The sequence below is a fragment of the Pelophylax lessonae genome, assembly GCF_965119305.1.
Source record: "Pelophylax lessonae genome assembly, chromosome: 8".
Classification (NCBI taxonomy): Eukaryota; Metazoa; Chordata; class Amphibia; order Anura; family Ranidae; genus Pelophylax; species Pelophylax lessonae.
In genome coordinates, this window is record NC_138775.1 from 252,179,865 (window position 1) to 252,198,501 (window position 18,637).

The following is an 18,637-nucleotide window of genomic DNA, read 5'->3' on the forward strand; positions in this document are numbered from 1 at the left end:
TGTTGTCATGCCAAAGAGGAAGGTGGGAGAATACTTGGGGGCTGATTTACTAAAGGCAAATAGACTGTGCACTTCAAAAAATGCAGTTGCACTCTGCAAATGCAGTTGTTCCAGAGCTTAGTAAATGAGGTAAAGCTTCACTTTGCAAAGAATACCCAATCACATGCAAGGAGAATTAACCAGTTTACGACCGCCCGCCGCAGATGTACTGCGGCAGGCAGCCGCTCACAGGCAAATCGCTGTACAGGAATGGCGGTCACCTGCACGAGGCTAGGGGCGAGCAGGGAAGCCGATGCACCGGGCAGGCAGCTCCAATTGCCGCCTGACACCTGCGATCGTTCCTAGCTGAGAGAGAAGAACGGTCGGCTGTTGTAAACACAGCTGACCGTTCTTCTCCCTGCAATGATCACAGAGCTCATGTGATCCTTCTATATAGGATCACATATCTCTATGGTCATTTCAGAAGCCACGCCCCCCCCCCCCCACAGTTAGAATCACTCCCCTAGGCTCACATTTAACTCCTTGATCACACACAATGTTAACCCCTTCCCTGCCAGTGTCATTATTACAGTAACAGTGCATATTTTTAGCACTGATTACTGTAGTAATGTCACTGGTACCCCCAAAAGTGTCAAAAATGTCAGTTAGGGGTCCGATCTGTCCGCCGCAATGTCGCAGTCCCACAAAAAAACGCAGATTGCTGCCATTACTAGTAAAAAAAAAAAACAATAAAAATTACATTAATCTTTCCCGTAGTAAGTAGACGCAATAACTTTTGCGCAAACCAATTTAAAATACGCTTATTGCGTTTTTTTTTTTTTTTACCAAAAATATGTAGCAGAAAACAAATCGGCCTAAAATGTTAAAAAAAAATAGATTTTTACATTTTTTGGGAATGTCATATAGCAGAATATGAAAAATATATATATTTTTTTCATAATTGTCTTTTATTTTGTTTATAGCGCAAAAAATAAAACTCGCACAGGAGATCAAATACCACCAAAAGAAAGCTCTGTTTGTGGGAAAAAAAGGAGATCAATTTTACTTGGGTACAGCGTCGCATGACCGCACAATTGTGCGTTAAAGTAACACAGTGCCGAATCGCAAAATGGGCCTGGTCAGGAAGGGGGCAAACCCCCACAAACCCCCCCCCCCACCACCACCACCACCACCACCTGCGGGCCCAGGACCTGTCTAGTGGGTGTTTCTGGGTGGTTTGGAGGGAGACTAGCAAACGTCTGTTCGCTAATCTCCCATAGCTGGAATGACCCTGGAAGTGACGTGTAAAGCAAGAAGAAAATAGAGCACAATCTGCATTCTATTAGCTTCAATAGAAGGAAGGTGAGACATAAGGAGTCTAAAAGACACTTGATTTCTAATTTAAGAGAACCTGCCTTAAAAAGTATATCACATAGGGGACTTTTTGTTTTAATTAAATTAAAAAAAAAGAAAAAGTCAAAAAATAGTTGCGTGGCATACGAAATTGCAACTACAGTACCACTTTTTTATTTTCAAGTGTGTCTGCTTTCAGAAAATGTATAATGTTTGGGGGTTTTAACTAGTATTCAGGCCTAAAATTATTTTTTAAACATGTGTGCAAGAAATCCCAAAAAAGGCTATGGCAGCGAAGGGGTTAAAGGAGTAAAAAGCAATAAAAAATGTTAATGCCCTGAGATACATTTTAACCCTTTTCTACCCTATTGAAAACTTAAAAAAAAACGCTTTTTGCTTTAGATATGCCTCCTTACCGGGCCAATTCTGACACTTCTCACATACATATAAAAATCTACATATTTTTGCTAGAAAATTACTGGGAACCCCCAAACTTTATATATATATATATATATATATATATATATTTTTTTTTTTTTTTTTTTTTATATCAGAGGCCCTATAGAATAAAATGATGGGTGTTGCAATTTTTTATGTCACACGGTATTTGAACAGTGGTTTTTTTAAACGCAATTTAAAAAAAAAAAATATGAATATGAATATTATTACACACAGACACAATATAATGCCTATTTTTTCCAGTAAATTATAAAAGATGATGTTATGCCAAGTAAATAGGTACCTAACATGTCACGCTTTAAAATTGTGCACCCCTATGGAGTGGCTAAACTATGGTACTTAAAGTTCTCCATAGGCGACGCTATAAACGTCTTTACAGGCACCAGTTTAGAGTTACACAGGATGTCTGGCACTAGAATTTTTGGTCTTGCTCTGACATTCGTGAAGATATCTCACATGTGTGGTACGATCACCATTTACATATGCGTGCAGGACTTACGTATGCGTTCGCATTTGCGCTTAAGCACAGGGGAACAGGGAGCTTTAAAAAACATTTTTATTATTTATTTTATCTAGAACATTTTTTTTCTTTTTTTTTTACACTGTCTCTTAAATTTTTTTTTTTTGTATTAACTTTGCTGCTATCACAAGGGATGAACAACCCGTGGCAGCATGGACAGTGACAGGTCCTCTTTATGGAGAGATCTGGGGTCTATTAAACCCCAAATCTCTCCTCTGGCCTCCAGTGCAGTTGATCAGACACAGAGTTGATACCGGAAGTGACAAAATCCTCATCGCTTCCGGTTTACAGGGTCACAAAGATGGAGGAACAACGTTCTTCTCTCTCTATGTAGAGCAGCCATGGCTGCTGGCCCCATAGCTCTCAGGGTCCACGATCGAATGGGAGACCCCAGGAAAGGCGGAAGGGATCCAGTGGCTGCAGAAGTGATCCAGTGGCTTTTCAGCCACTGAATCACTTCTGTTTTACAGGGAATCGCTGGCTGCAAATTTTGATACCAGGATAATACTTGTAGTTGGTGGCATCATCTTGGTATAACCACCTCATCCCAAGGACATCCATGGACATTCTACGGGTGGGAAGGGGGTAAAAAAATTTAAATCAGGGCAGGCACAGATACTGTATACAGGTATGTGTCTGGTTAAAGTAACCACCAACCCTGCTACTTTTCCTCTTACAGGTATTTGAGAAGCTGAAGGAACACATGCTGATCCCCGTAGCCAATTCGGAATTAGCCAAAGTGGACGGATGCCTGACCTGCAGCTCCCTACTGATAAACAAGACGCCTGACCTCTGAGCTGATGGACTCCGCCATTCCTACGGAACCGGTTCAATCCTGTGGCCACTACTGTAATGCCCTTTAATCTGACAATCTACCACTGAGCTACTAATACTAAGCCACACATCTTGTGAAAAAAAAAAAAATGAAAAAATCTAGGGCTGGATTTTGATTACTAGATCATTTTATTCTATCACTTTCTATTCATCTATAAACGCCTTAAATTCATGAACACAAGAGCCTGTTTTGTAATTCCGTATTAATAAATATTCATCATTATACAGCATGTGGGTTTGTCAGAATTTCACACATTTTGCCCATTCAAGAAAAACTCCACCCAACACCGTTCTGCATTCTTGTGTTGCCGGTCCAACTCTGCTGGCTCCTGGTCTCTCATTCCATCAGTACTGGGAGGGGGCGGGGCAGTGACTCATGTTGCGTAATGCATAGTCAGACACAGCAATGTGGAAGGATGCCATTGAAAGAGGCCCATCCAGCTGCTGTTTGCAGTGATTTGCAGACAACCATAAAAATGTGACAATCGCTAGTGATTTATTGTTTTTTTGTAATGGGCTGTATTACTACAGCCCAAATCTGCAAGCCGTGTGATGAGAATATGCTGTTTATTCATGCATGAGTCATGGACAAGGGATTGCCAATTTTCAATGGGGTCCCCCTTAAAGGTTAACCCAAACTGCTATTTCAGTCTCAAGTGGACTCCAGTGTGTTGAATCTTGTTCTGATTTCCTCTATATCTCAATGGGTTAGTTCACCTTTAGGCCTGGATCACACTGATGCGACAATCGCTCTGACTTTGGGAGTACTTGTCGCTTTAGAAGTTGGACCACATTCAATGCATTGGAATCTGGTGCAACTTGAGTCGCTCGGACTTAGAAAAAGGTTCCTGCACAACTTTTGGTCTGAGTTTGGGACAACTTGCCTTGACTTCTGTTAAAGAAGTTGCATGCAAGTCGTGCTGAAGTCCAACTTCAAATTGCGTGGAAGTCTTGGGCAGTGTGAACCCAGGATAACAAACGATGTTTTGGTGAACCAAGACCAGCCATCCACCCCACCTACCAGTCCCCGTTGTACTTACCTCTAGGGTTGGCACCCCCACAACTGCTCCAGCAGTCCAGGGATTCAAAATCCCAGCTCTTCTCCATCTTCTCTTGCAGCGCTTCTAGCATGGATTAGATCTATTCTGATTGCTCAGTGTCACAACATGGACAGAGCTGACCAATTGGAGTCCAACTGATGGAGAAGAGAGAGAAGAGCAGGTACTTGAAATCCCCAGACCACTGAAGTGGCTTTGGGGGTGCTGACAGCGAGGGCTGGAGGGGGGGCATTGGGGAGGAGAGGGTGGTCGCTGTTAGTTCACCTACACATTGTTTCTGTAAAAGTGATTTAACCCTTTAAGATGACTGCACACATTACAATCTGGTTACGTAATCACTTGTAGATGTACTGACAACTATGTTATGTGGGGTTCACCCTGACCAGATATAAAACAAATAGAGCTCTTTCACATGGGGTCAGGGAGGAGGTGCAGTAAAAGCAGATAGTAACACTATGGTTTTACTGCCCCATGGCCACCCACCCAAATGCTAACACTAAGAATGGGTCAGTGGCAGCCCGTCCATTGGGGGCGCAGGAGTGCCGCTCCCCCTATCAATGTAGGGCATCGGACGCATGGATTCCAATGGGGTTTTTTTTGCACTGCGCCCTGAGCCCACCCAGTTGTGTGACAATAGCGAATGAATATTCGCTATTGCCACACTGATTCTCCTCCTGGCCAATCAGGAAGCCGCTCCTGAGACCCGCTTCCCGATTGGCCGAAAGGAAAAGCCATGCTATTGGCCAAGGAGCGGAGGAGGAGGAGGGAGGAGACTGAGGGGGAAGCCACTGCCTGCCCAGGGTGAGTGAGCCGGCGACCGGGGGGGACAGTGTGGGCTGGAGCTGGTGTAGTCCGGAGGGGGGGGCTATGGTGTTGTCCTTCTGTCGCCCCCCCGGCCCATGGAGCACCAGGCGCCCCTAGACTGGGTTCACATATGTGCGAATTGGATGCAGATTTCCATGCATCCAATTCGCATTGAAGGCGAGTGTGACCGGCTCATAACGGAGCCAGTTCACACAGGTCCGGGGCGGCCGCTGAGCAGTTTGCAAAAGGGTCCTGTGTGTGGTTGGGTCTGGTTCAGGTGCTAATTCAGGCAAAAATTTGGACCTGAATTGCACCTGAACCAGTGAACAGACACAAACCGGACCCCAGACACGAACCCGCGACCGAACATATGTGAACCCGGTCTAAAGCCTGACATGGCTGTCCATATGCCATGGCATTTTTAACTCGGGCTGCAGGTGCGGTCCTGCAATGTTAAAATTGTCGTTCAGTGCAGCTCTGCATAGAAACCAAATACATTTTTTTTAAAAAATAGGCGGCAGTAGCGCCTCCGAAACGCATGTCAGCTGCTGCTCTACTGCTGTCTGAAAAGCAATCTACTCCAGAATGATTTCCAGAGGGCGGTAAGCAGCACTGTCACCTGTCTCAGACCATAGAGATGGGGGGAGTGACTTCAGCAAAGTTAATTTCACTATTGTCAAAATCTTCTTTTAGCAGGAGCTCCAAATTTTGCGGCTTAGGCGACAATTGCGTGAAAAATATATTTTTGTTTTTCTTTATTTGGAGGGTGCGGGTTTTTGTGCGTTTAAGAGTAGTTTAGCTTATTTCATTTTGGGCCCATTTACACTTTTGCGATGTAGTAACATTACATGCATTGCGTCACCATTCTGCCTTACAGAGCAATGCAATACATGGACGTACATTGTGGTGTATTTCCAAAAATGTCCAGTTTTTGGCTTGTTTGGGGTGCATTTGCAGCCCATTTATTTTAGTGAATTTAATTATTTTAATTTCAAGGAAAGGCATGTTAATGTAACGAGCATTAACACACGTGTGTTACGCACCTCAAAAACAAACAAAATGGGCCGTTGGTGTTCTTTACATTTTTTTTTTTTTTTTTTATTTAGATTTTTTTTTTCTCTCTATTTGATTGTTATATGCGCACTAACGCTTCAATGGTTTATTTTACTTTTTACAATGTTTTCTTTCATTTTTCTGTGCAAAAAAAGTAATAAAAAATAGCGGGGCCAATTTTTGGCACAACAATAGGCCCATGATAGTTAAAAAGAGCTTCCTTAGCCCTTTAGGGGCCATTTATAATCCATCACACCATTGAAAACCACCAAAAACCACCTTAATGTTTGCCTTATCCATTGACACCAACGCATTTCATCATACTGGTGAAGGTTCACAGAAATCTTTACTGAAATTTGGGGGAAAGTAAAACTCTAAAGTTCACTCATCAAAAAGAAAAAAATGTATTGTTTAGCCCATTACTTGCAAAACATATTTGATAATACATCTAAAGGAGATTATACAGAGGTTATAATGTGTGTGGCCAGCTTTAAAAACCCAGGCGGAAAGTTTTCCCAGCAGTAGTTTGTGTCTGTCCCCAACCTGCAATGCAATGATGAAGATGTCACTCTCCTGCAGCTCGCCACCTTAATTTGTTTTGTTAGCCCGCCATGGGAGAGTGACACTATTCTTTGTCTATGTAATTGCTAAGACTGTTGGAGAGAACTGTGAATAGCAGTGGTGGTGATCTCACCATTTAAGGTACTGGGTGATCTAAGGAACCAGCTTGGGATTTATTTGCCAGCAAGTAAGAGTGATATTGTTTTGGGTGGAGTTTGATGATAAGGCAGGTCATATGAAGCCATGAAGCCAAGGTATAGCTAATATCATTATTCTGAATAAATCATTCCAAATGTCTGATGTTTGTTAAAAATGTAGTCCCCCAAAAACAATCTCTCTGATTTGGGTAGCTGCCAGCTGGTTGGGTCAGCCACCAATCTCTTATTGACCCCACCAGCATGATCTCTTTTTCTAAATTTCCATGTTAATTAGACTGATGCAGCTACTTTTTTTTTTTTTTTTTTAACTGAGAATGCAGTGAGAGGTGTGCTTTATCCTATCCTACTGCAACAGGAGGAGTGAGACCTCTAAATTGGGTACTATACTGTTAAAGGGCAGAGCCAGGAACAACCAACCACCCCCAATGGAGTCTTTAAAAAAAGATAAAATGAGGCAGAGACATTCGGCTTAATTCCCTAACCTAACAAACCAGAATAAGGGTTTAACTCATTTAATTTTAACCCCCTTTCCATCCCCAGCCGGCAGCCGTTTAAATGGGTCTTAACGCTGGAGGCAGGACATTCCAAGGCCAGCCATAGATGGTTTGCAGGAACCGGCTGAGATTCGAACCTTATATGGGCAGGTACCAAGTTAAACGATGGATCAACTTGGGTACAACCAGCCTGCCAGATTTTATATGCAATTATCGCTAGCAGCTGGTATAGCTGCTAGCAATAATCACTGTCTTCTCCCGGCAGGAACCCCACTGCATGCCACCCACCTATCCACCCATGTATGGCCAGCTTAAGGCTAGGTTTAGACGTGCGGCTTAATTGCTGTGCCTATGAAAAGCGATCTGCATTTGGATCATTTTTAGAGGTGTTTGACAGGCATTGAGGAGGTGCTATGGTGCTTCCTCACTGACTGTGCTAACCTTGTAATTGCTGCACCAGCATTGCATGTGGTTCTGGGTCATTTGCAGCGCATCAACCATTTGCTTGAATGGCTTGTGTTTGGCGGTGGTACTACACGGTAGTGATCGACTGATATCGGTTTTACGTTGCCGATACCGATATTTTGGTCAATGCATATCGGTATCGGCCGATATGGGCCGATATTTTCGTACATTTAAAAACATTTTTTTTTCTTTGACAGGTACTTTTGTGGAGGGATCTGGGGGTCTAAGTTTGGCTATTTTGAATGCTGTCATTTTTTTTAATCTGGCGACAGTACCCAGAAGTGATGTCATGACATCACTTCCAGGTTTTTGCATGGAGAGCCGATCAGAGCCGAATGCGGCTTTGATTGGGTCTTCGGCGGCTGTGCAGGCTGGTTGCCCGGATCTCCCGGTGGGACGGGAGACCCGGGAGAGCCGTGGAAGGTGGCGGGAGGAGGGGACGTCCCCTCCCGCTCCTTGTAATGACAGCCGAGCGGCTTCTCAACCATATCGGTTGTCATTACAAGACAGCAGACTGTCGGCTATGGACGCCAGTACCGGGGTGATGCCTCTAGCTGCAGGCATCACTCCGGTACAAAAACTTTCCCGATATATCACCACCAAGGTGACCGATATATATTTCAGGTGAAGTGCAGATCGGCCCTCGATATATCGGCTTTGCCGATAATCGATCGATCCCTACTACATGGCAAACGCCAAAGGGGGGGATCATTTTTGCTGCAGGTGTGAAGCAAACAATTACAATCTCAGCATGTGAACACCACTGTCTAAAAATGCAGCTTAACCATATGTTTTAACACTCCCCAACCGCACGTCTAAATGAGCTCCTAAATATCACATGATCACATGATTTGATTGGCTGTCAAAGTGGTCATATGAGCCCGTTCCAGCAGCTCCCGATCATAAACAGAGGCCGGAAGCTGTGTGACAGTTCAGGCACTCCACTGGGAGCGCGCAGTGAGCACACTCTCAGCACAGAAACCCTGGTCCCCATGGGACGCATATGCGCATCAAGGTAAATTGAGCATTGGCATTCCAACTTCTCCCCACAACTGGAACCTCGTCTTTAGGGTTCATTCACACTTGTGAATAGACCCACACTGCAATTAGATATGAGAATCCAAGTAGGGGTTCCCACAATTAGCTGTGAGAGGCAGCCTTATTGGAAGCAATGGAAGGCTCTCGCAGCTAATCGCAGCCACTCGCATTTAATCCCTCATGCAGCAATCACATTCAAATGGTCAGCCTGGGATGCAGGCAGTGGACTAACCCTTTTTAGGAGGACTAAACCCTTTTATGTTTTTTATCAATTAAAAGTTCACCTTGAAATGTAACAATCCTTTACAGTCAAAGCGGCAACTGTTTTGTGAGCTGAGGAAATCTACTGCCATCACTGTGCTGACGTAACAGAATGAACATTCGCTCAGCGCAAACTCGGCTGCCGCTAATCTCCTAAAACTGTCGTAAATTAATTGAAGAGAGCGAGATTTTATTGTGATTTTTTTTTTATTTCTTTTTAATGTTCTACTGAATAAATGTTGTCATTTGAGCAAACACGTTTTAGACTTGAACTAGACTTCTAGCATTAATCTTGTACATGTGGGTGTTGTAGTTTTCCAAAAAAACTGTGATTGCACATGTATAAAAATGTAACACTGTCAGTGAAAAATAAAGTTATTACAATAAGGGATTTATTAAGACATTTCTGCAGTTCCAATTTTGTTGTGAATTTTAACTTGTATCTTATTTATTTCAAGAAGAAATATGTAATATATTGCATTTTACCAGTCCTTAGATGCCGAAGCTGCATTGAGTTATTTATATAGTGACGTACATTCCCACAGCACCTTACACGGTGTACATCTACAGTACACATAGTAGTGCCCATGGCAAGAACTGACATTGTGCCCTGCCCAAACATGTGACACTGATATTTTAGTTAACTTTACTATAATATCAGATCAAAAATGTGTTAATCATCCGAAGGGGCCCCTTATACCTTAGAGTCCTCCATTATACATCAGGAGTGACTCTTTACATATCAGATTCCCCCCCCCCCCCATTATACATCAGAAGGGCCTCTTTACATATCAGATTCCCCCCATTATACATCAGGAGGGCCATCTTACATATCAGATTCCCCCCATAATGCATCAAGGATACCCCTCTACATTTTAGAGTTTTACATTACATTTTAGGAGTGACCCCGTACATATCAGAGCCCCCATATTACACATTGGGAGTGGCTCTCTACACATCAGTGCTTCCTTAATACATCAGAACTCAGTACAAGTACACATCATGAATTCCTGCTTACACACCAGAACACCCAATACATATCAGAAGTGCCCTCCTACATGTTAATGCCCCTCTTGCACATCAGAGACCCCCATTACAAATCAGGAGTGCCCACAATTGTCGGGAGTGCGTCCTTGCACATTGTCAGAGTCCAATTTTACATACCAGGAGTGCCCCCCTACACACCAGAGCCCCCCTTTACACTTTAGAGCCCCCACATTACACATCAGGTATGGCATGGTACATGTCAGTGCCCCCTATTAAACATCAGGAGTTCCCCTTAGTAATGGGAGGCTCTGATGTGTACAAGGGGGGGCCTTACACATCAGGAGTGCCCCCCTTTACATATCCGGATTGCCGTCGTACACATCAGAGCCCCCCATTGTTAGGAATGCCCCTTTTTATATCAGGAGTGTCATTTTACACTTCAGAACCCCCTTACACATCAGGAGCGCCCCTTTGCGCATATGGAATGTCCCCACATTAGGAGTGCCTCCTTACATGTCAGAGCCCCCTGTTACACAACAGGAGTGCCTTTTTACACATCAGAGCCCTCATATTACACATCAGGAGTGCCCCCAAATAAACATCGGGAATGCCTCCTTACACATCAGGAGTGCCCCCATTACACATCAGGAATGCCCCCTTCCATGTCAAAGTCCCCAATTACATATCAGGAGTATGCCCCTTAACACCTCAGGAGTGCCCTTGTACACATCAGATACCCCCATTACACATCAGAGAATTCTATTACACTTCAGGAGTGCCCTCATACACATCAGAGCACCACATTACAAATCAGGAGTGCCCCCTTACACATTAAGAATGCCCCCTTTTCACATCAGGACTCAGGAGTACCCCCTTACACATCAGTAGTGCCCCTTACAAATTAGGAATGTCCCATTACACATCAGGAGTGCCTCATTACATGTTAGAACCCCCTATTACATATCAGGAGTATGTCCTTACACATCATAGCACCATATTACACATCAGGAGTGCCCATTTAACACATCAGTGCCCCCAATTAAACTTTAGGAGTGCCCCCATTACACATCAGGAATGCCTCATTACATGTTAAAGCCCCCTATTACATATCAGTAGTGTGTCCTTACACATCAGAGCCCCAAATTATACATCACGGAGTGCCCCCCTTACACATCAGGAATGCCCCTTTACATGTCAAAGTCCCCTAATACATATCAAGAGTATCCCTCTTAACACATCTGGAGTGCCCTTGTACACATCAGAGACCCCCATTACACATCACAGTGCCCCTTTATGCATCAGAGTCCCACATTACAAATCAGGAGTGCCGGCTTTCATCAAAACTGCCTCTTTACACATCAGGAGTGCCCCTTACATCAGTTAAAAAAATGAATTGAAATTTGCAGAAAAGCATGCAGAATACAAAGAAAATGTATAACAAAATTTTTGTTGGGCCAAAACAGAGCTTTTCTGCTTCTAATTTCAAAGAATCTCTACTACTGCCGAGTGGCACCCAGGAGGAGATGCAGAGCCCACAAAGGGTGAGTATCTATACTACTACTGAGTGGTTCCCCCCTTCAAGTTTCACCCAGGGCATGTGCCATAGCTGCCATACCTTACATACACCACTGCATTCACATCAGTCTCTGCCCCCAAGGAGTCTACAATTTAAGGTCCCTCTAAAAATGACATAAACCAGTGCTAATGTAAAATATTATAAACAAGTGACAAAACCACAATGTGCGAATTTCCATTCAAACCATAATGAATGGGAAACAATTAATTTGTTCAAAGTGCACATCCAAACATAAGATCAATGAAGTGCAAATATCCGTGAAAAATAGGTCCACAAAATAAAATAAAATATACAGTTTAGTCTATATTAATAAGTCTGTGTATGATAGTCTGTGTCTGATGTTAGTTACTTAGGTCTCATTCACACCATGTCCGTTGATCAACGCAGGTTTGATCCATGGATACATTGAGAACAATTGTTTTCTATGAGCCCCCTTCATGCCATACAGGTGTGTTGCATAAAAAATAACAGCATGTCTAAATTTTTTTGCAGCACAATGCACGTCACTGCATGTTATTGCAATGTAGTGCGTCAAAATGCGCTTTAATGCATACATGTCAATTCATTTTTATTTATTTTTTTCATAAAACAATAAAAACAATAAAAGAAAACAGTGTGATAGGTTGTAAAAAACAGATTGCATCACCCTTCACAATGCATACCAGCATGTGCATTGCATGGTGTATAATATGCGTGGGCTGCTATGAACGGGTCCTAGGCCCAGGTTCACACTAAGGCGGGTTCAGTTGAACTCGCGCGATTTCAGCCTGGCATTTTCAGTCCAACTTCGGAGGCAATTTCACAGACATCTGTGCGGGTTCCTGAACAGATGTCTATTGAAATCGCCCCCCAAAGTCACCAAAAGTAGTGCAGAAACTACTTTTGGGACGCGGTTGGGCGCCGCAAAGTCAGCGTCGCACCGATTCGGATGGTGCCATTGCCAGCAATTGGGTCAGATTTGACATCTCAAATCACTAGTCAAATTGGACCAATGTCAACGTGGACTAAATGAGAGAATGGCCATTAATTATAGCAGCTACTATTAGGGGTTCTATAGAGGTCACTGGCAACTCATGTTTAAAGCCCAAGTTGGCTTTAAAATATCATAGCCCATGTGATAACAGGTTAATGCGCTGAATGTGTGCATTGTAGTGTGATTCTGTTCATTCTTAACCACTTAAGCCCCGGAGGATTTGGCTGCTCAAAGACCAGGGCCTATTTTGCGATTCGGCACTGCGTGACTATAACAGACAATTGCGCGGTCGTGTGACGCTGTACCCAAATTAAATCGATGTCCTTTTTTTCCCACAAACAGGGCTTTCTTTTGGTGGCATTTGATCACCTGTGTGATTTTTATTTTTTTGCGCTATAAACAAAAAAAGAGCGTCAATTTTGAAAAAATAACAATATTTTTCACATTTTTTTTATATGAAATTCCCCCCAAAAAAATGTAAAAATCTAAATTTTTTAACATTTTAGGCCAATTTAGTTATTGCTACATATTTTTGGTAAAAAAAAAAATCACAATAAGTGTATTTTGATTGGTTTGCGCAAAAGTTATTGCGTTTACTAACTAAGGGAAAGATGTATGTCATTTTTATTGTTTTTTTTTTTTTTTAACTAGTAATGGCGGACATTGCGGCGGACAGATCGGACCCCTGACTAACATTTTTGACACTTTTGGGGGTACCAGTGACATTACTACTGTAATCAGTGCTATACATATGCACTGTTACTGTAAAAATGACACTGGCAGGGAAAGGGTTAACTTTACTAGTGATCAAGGGGTTAAGTGTGTCCCTAGGGGCGTGATTCTAACTGTCAAGGGGCGTGGCTTGTGATGTAACCACAGAGACATACGATCCTACATAGCAGGATTGTATGATCTCTGCAGTTACACCAGGGAGAATGACAGATGGCTTTGTTTACATTAGCCGCCTGCCTTTCTCCCTCTCCAGCGGGAGATCGTGAGTGACCGGCGGACATCGGAGCACTCGCGCAGGGATCCCTGTGAACGAGCGGGGGCGGGAGCGCGGCTTTGGCGGCACGCGCTCGCCCCCTATTGGCTCGCAGGCGAGTGACGTACCGGTACATCACTTTGCCCAGGAGGGGCTGACCGCCGCAGTATATGTACTTGCAGCGGTCGGCAAGTGGTTAAAGTAGCAGCCCAGACAAAACCTGGCACTAAACCTGCTCTCTGCAACTTTCTAAACCTAATCTATTTAACCCTGTAAAGCAAAAATCGCTGTACTTACTTTATTTTGCCCCTGACAATACTATCCTGGGCCAAGAGGAAGGGAAGGAGAAATGGGGGGAGGGTGAAAATGAAGGAAGAATGTGAAAAAACAGAAAGATAAGGCAGGTTAGCATGTAATGGCTCTAGAAAGACTTTCAGGCTCATCTCCATATTTAAGCCTGTAGGGGTAAGAGTATTGAGCCTAAAGATCCACAATTTTTCTTTTTTCAACAGGACCTTATTATCACCTCTCCTAGGAAGTAATTGAAGGGCTAAGAAGCCCTTTATCTTAAGGCCCCTTGGACTTCATCCATGTACCTCAGCAAAATCTAGGCCTATGGGAGTTTCCTCTTTGAGTCTAATTCTTTTTAGGTGTTCCCCAAACCTTACTCTTAGCTGGCGTTTGGTTTCCCAACATAAAGTTTCTAATTCAGTCTGTGACACAGTGTGCATGTGTTGTGGTCACCCTGCTGCATGCTAGTAGGTGAACCCATTTATTGCAATAGAGTTTATATGCAGCTCCTGTTATTCTAGTTAAACCTGTCCCTACTAGTCAGGGATTCTATAGCTAGTTTTAGCTCAGGGCTTAGTAACCAGCATAGACGAAAACCAGGTTAGGCATCAGACAGCCCAGAGGCAGTTAAAGGTCCAGTTGTATGGCAGATTGGAAGCTACTAGGGCTTAAGACGCAGAGTAGATAGGCTGATTCTGAGTTCCACTGTCACACCACAGTTTCTGTGGGTGAGAGGCTGTGTTTCAGGCTGGTTGGACAGCAGCTGATTCCATTTTTAGGTCTTCAACACCAAGATGAACACTGCATCATGATCAACCTAAGGGGCCTCTGCAACTGGACTTTGATGCAACATTCATCTGGATATACACTATATTACCAAAGGTATTGGGACGCCTGCCTTTTCACACACATGAACTTTAATGGCATTTCATTCTTAGTTCGTAGGGTTTAATATTGAGTTGACCCACCCTTTGCAGCTATAACAGCTTCAACTCTTCTGGAAATGCTGTCAACAAGGTTTAGGAGTGTGTCTATTGGAATGTTTAACCATTCCTTTAGAAGCGCATTTGTGAGGTCAGACACTGATGTTGTAGAGAAGGCCTGGCTCGCAGTCTCCGCTCTAATTCATCCCAAAGGTGTTTTATCGGTTTGAGGTCAGGACTCTGTGCAGGCCAGTCAAGTTCCTCCACCCCAAACTCGCTCATCCATGTCTTTATGGACCTTCTGAATTTCAATCCATGTGTAGCCGGCTTTTGCGAAGGTTCTGTTTCTCTTATTTACCTGTAGGTTTAGCGCAGTATCTTGTTTGGGGAGGGGCATTTCTCATAACCCCCCTCAAAAGAGGACTACACTGCAAAATAAATGTAAGAGGGGAGGGAGGGTTATAAGATTTCACTACGCCAGATACCTTCCAAATGAAGATTCTCCAGAGACCTTTTTGCAACCAACCCCTAAATCTGTTCCTGTCTGACCCACCAATCAGAGTGCATCCGGAAAGTATTCACAGCACTTCACTTTTTACACATTTTGTTATGTTACAGCCTTATTAAAAAATGGATTAGATGAATTATTTTCCTCAAAATTCTGCAAACAATACCTCATAATGACAACGTGAAAGAAGTTTCTTAAAATGTATTACAAATAAAACATGAGAAAAAAATCCCATGTAGATAAGTATTCACAGCCTTTGCTCAATACTTTGTTGAAGCACCTTTGGCACCAATCACAGGCTCGAGTCTTTTTGAGTATGATGTTACAAGCTTGGCTCACCTATTTTTGGGCAGTTTCTCCCATTCTTCTTTGCAGGACCTCTCAAGCTCCATCAGGTTGGATGGGGAGCATCAGTGCACAGCCATTTTCAAATCTCGCTAGAGATGTTCAATCGGGTTCAAGTGTGAGCTTTGGCTGGGCCACCCAAGGACATTCACAGAGTTGTCCTGTAGCCACTCTTTGGTTATCTTGGCTGTAAGCTTAGGGTTGTTGTCCTGTTGGAAGATGAACCTTTGCCCCAGTCTGAGGTCCAGAGCGCTCTGGAGCAGGTTTTTATCAAGGATGTCTCTGTACATTGCTGCATTCCTCTTTCCTTCAATCCTGACTAGTCTCCCAGTTCCTGCCACTGAAAAACCACCCCACAGCATGATGCTCCCACCACCATGCTTCACTGTAGGGATAGTATTGGCCAGGTGATGATCAGTGCCTGGTTTTGCTTGACGCTTGCTATTCAGGCCAAAGAGTTCAATTTTTGTTTCATCAGACTAGAGAATTTAATTTCTCATGGTCTGAGAGTCCTTCGGGTGCCTTTTGGCAAACTCAAGGTGGGCTGTCATGTGACTTTTACTGAGGAGTGGCTCCCGTATGGCCACTCTACCATACAGGCCTGTTTGGTGAAGTGCTGCAGAGATGGTTGTTCTTCTGGAAGGTTCTCCTCTCTCAACAGAGAAATTCTGGAGCTCTGTCAGAGTGACCTTAGAGTTCTTGGTCACTTCCCTGGCTAAGGCCCTTCTCCCCGACCGCTCAGTTTGGTTGGGCGCTCTAAGAAGAGTCCTGGTGGTTCCAAACTTCTTCCATTTTCGGATGATGGAGGCCACTGTGCTCATTGGGACCTTCAATGCTGCAGAAATGTTTCTGTACCCTCCCCATGTGCCTCAATACAATCCTGTCTCGGAGGTCTACAGACAATTCCGTGGACTTCATGGCTTGGTTTGTGCTCTGACATGCACTGTTTACTGTGGGACCTTATATAGACAGGTGTGTGCCTTTCCAAATCATGTCCAATCAACTGAATTTATTAAAGGTGGACTCTTATCAAGTTGTAGAAACAGCTGAGGCATGAGCAGTGGAAACAGGATGCACCTGAGCTCAATTTTGAGTGTCATGGCAAAGGCTGTGAATACCTTTGTGCGTGTGATTTTTTTCCTTTTTTATTTTAATAAATTTGCAAAGATTTCAAACAAACTGCTTTCACGTTGTCATTATGACGGTATTGTTTGTAAAATTTTAAGTAAAAGAATAAATTTATTCCATTTTGAAATAAGTCTATAACATAATAAAATGTGGAAAAAGTGAAGCGCTACAAATAGTTTCCGGATGCACTGTAAGTACCCCAACTCCATATTTACTTTTAGTTTTACAAAACTACCGTACTCCTATACTCCTACGTCAATGTTTTTCCTTTTTGTACCCTGGGCCTAACTTCTTTGAACCCATTCAAAACCCCTTTTAGTAAGGTTAGTAGGCAGCTGGGTGGTGGTGGGGACGGTTTTAGATTAGGTGAGTAGAGCTAGAGAGGGAGGACATTTTACTAAAAGTGCACTTGTCCTCTAAGAGGGCTATACGTGGAAATATTATAAAAGAGATTACATCTTCCTCTTAACATGTACTATTATTCAAAGACATTGGGGGATCTTCCTCAAAGTCAACTCCTCATCAAAGACTGGGTTCAAGAGCTTCATCTCCCTCACCTTCCCCCTCTTTACCCTCTTCTCCCCTTCTCCACTCCCCTTCCCCTTTTGTCCTCTTCCTCACCCCTGTGTCCCCCTCTTTACTTCTGATTCCCCCCTTTACATCCCTGCCCCCCTCTTCCCCTTCCTGTCCCCCTCTTTACCCTCTTCTCCCCTTCTCCACTCCCCTTCCCCTTTTGTCCTCTTCCTCACCCCTGTGTCCCCCTCTTTACTTCTGATTCCCCCCTTTACATCCCTGCCCCCCTCTTCCCCTTCCTGTCCCCCTCTTTGCCTCTCCTTTCCCTTTCACCCCCCGCCTAACTTTCCTGTCCCCCTTTGCACCTCTCTTTTCCCCCTCTTCACCTTCCTGTCCCCCTCTTTACCTCTCCTTCCCCCTTCATCCCCCTGCCCCCTCTTCACATTCCTGTCCCCCTCTTCACCTCTCCTATAACCCTCCTGCCCCCCTCCTCACCTTCCAATCCCCCTCTTCATCTCTCCTTCTCCCCTTTGCCCCTCTGTCCCCCTCTTCACTTTCCAGTCCCCCTCTGCACCTCTCCTTTGCCCCTCTTCACCTTCCTATCCCCCTCTGCACCTCTCCTTTCCCCCTCTTCACCTTCGCCCACCTCTGCACCTCTCCTTTCCCCCACTTCACCTTCCTGTCCCCCTCTTCACCTCTCCTTCCCCCTTTACCCCCCCTCCCCTCATCCCCCTCTGCACCTCTCCTTACCTCTTCACTTTTCTGTCCCCCTCTTCACCTCTCCTTCCCCCTTTACACCCCTGTCCCCCTCTTCACTTTCCTGTCCCCCTCTGCACCTATCCTTTCCCCCACTTCACCTTCCTGTCCCCCTCTTCACCTCTCCTTCCCCCTTTACACCCCTGTCCACCTCTTCACTTTCCTGTCCCCCCTCTGCACCTCTCCTTTCCCCCTCTTCACTTTCCTGTCCCCCTCTCCACCTCTCCTTTCCCCCCCCCCTTCGTCCCCCTCTGCACCTCTCCTTACCTTTTCACCTTCCTGTCCCCCTCTTCACCTCTCCTTCCCCCTTTACACCCTTGTTCCCCTCTTCACTTTCCTTTCCCCCTCTTCGCCTCTCCTTACCATATTCACCCCCCTATCTCCCCCTCTTCAACTTCCTGTCCCCCTCTTCACCTCTCCTTCCCCCTTTTGCCCCCCCCCTGTTCCTCTCTTCACTTTGTCATCCCCCTCTTCACTTTCCTGTCCCTTTCCTTACCTCTCCTCCCCCCCCCCCACCACCACCACCTGCCCCCTCTTCACCTTCCTGTCCCCCTCTTTTTCCCCCTCCTCATCTTCCAGTCCCCTTCTCATGAAAATGTTGGCAGCTACAAATTA

The 18,637-nt window shown here is 44.4% G+C and overlaps 1 protein-coding gene across 2 annotated transcripts in view; it reads left to right on the plus strand.

Moving 5' to 3' along the window:
* The window catches only part of DDAH1 (dimethylarginine dimethylaminohydrolase 1), a 255,209-nt gene extending 251,837 nt beyond the window's left edge, over positions 1–3,372 (plus strand). For both annotated transcript variants that reach the window (XM_082265824.1, XM_082265823.1), the window contains one exon: positions 2,991–3,372. In XM_082265824.1, coding sequence (XP_082121950.1) covers positions 2,991–3,107 — 117 coding nt within the window. In that variant the 3' untranslated portion in view covers positions 3,108–3,372. The remainder of the gene's footprint in view (positions 1–2,990) is intronic.
* Positions 3,373–18,637: the final 15,265 nt, after the last annotated feature.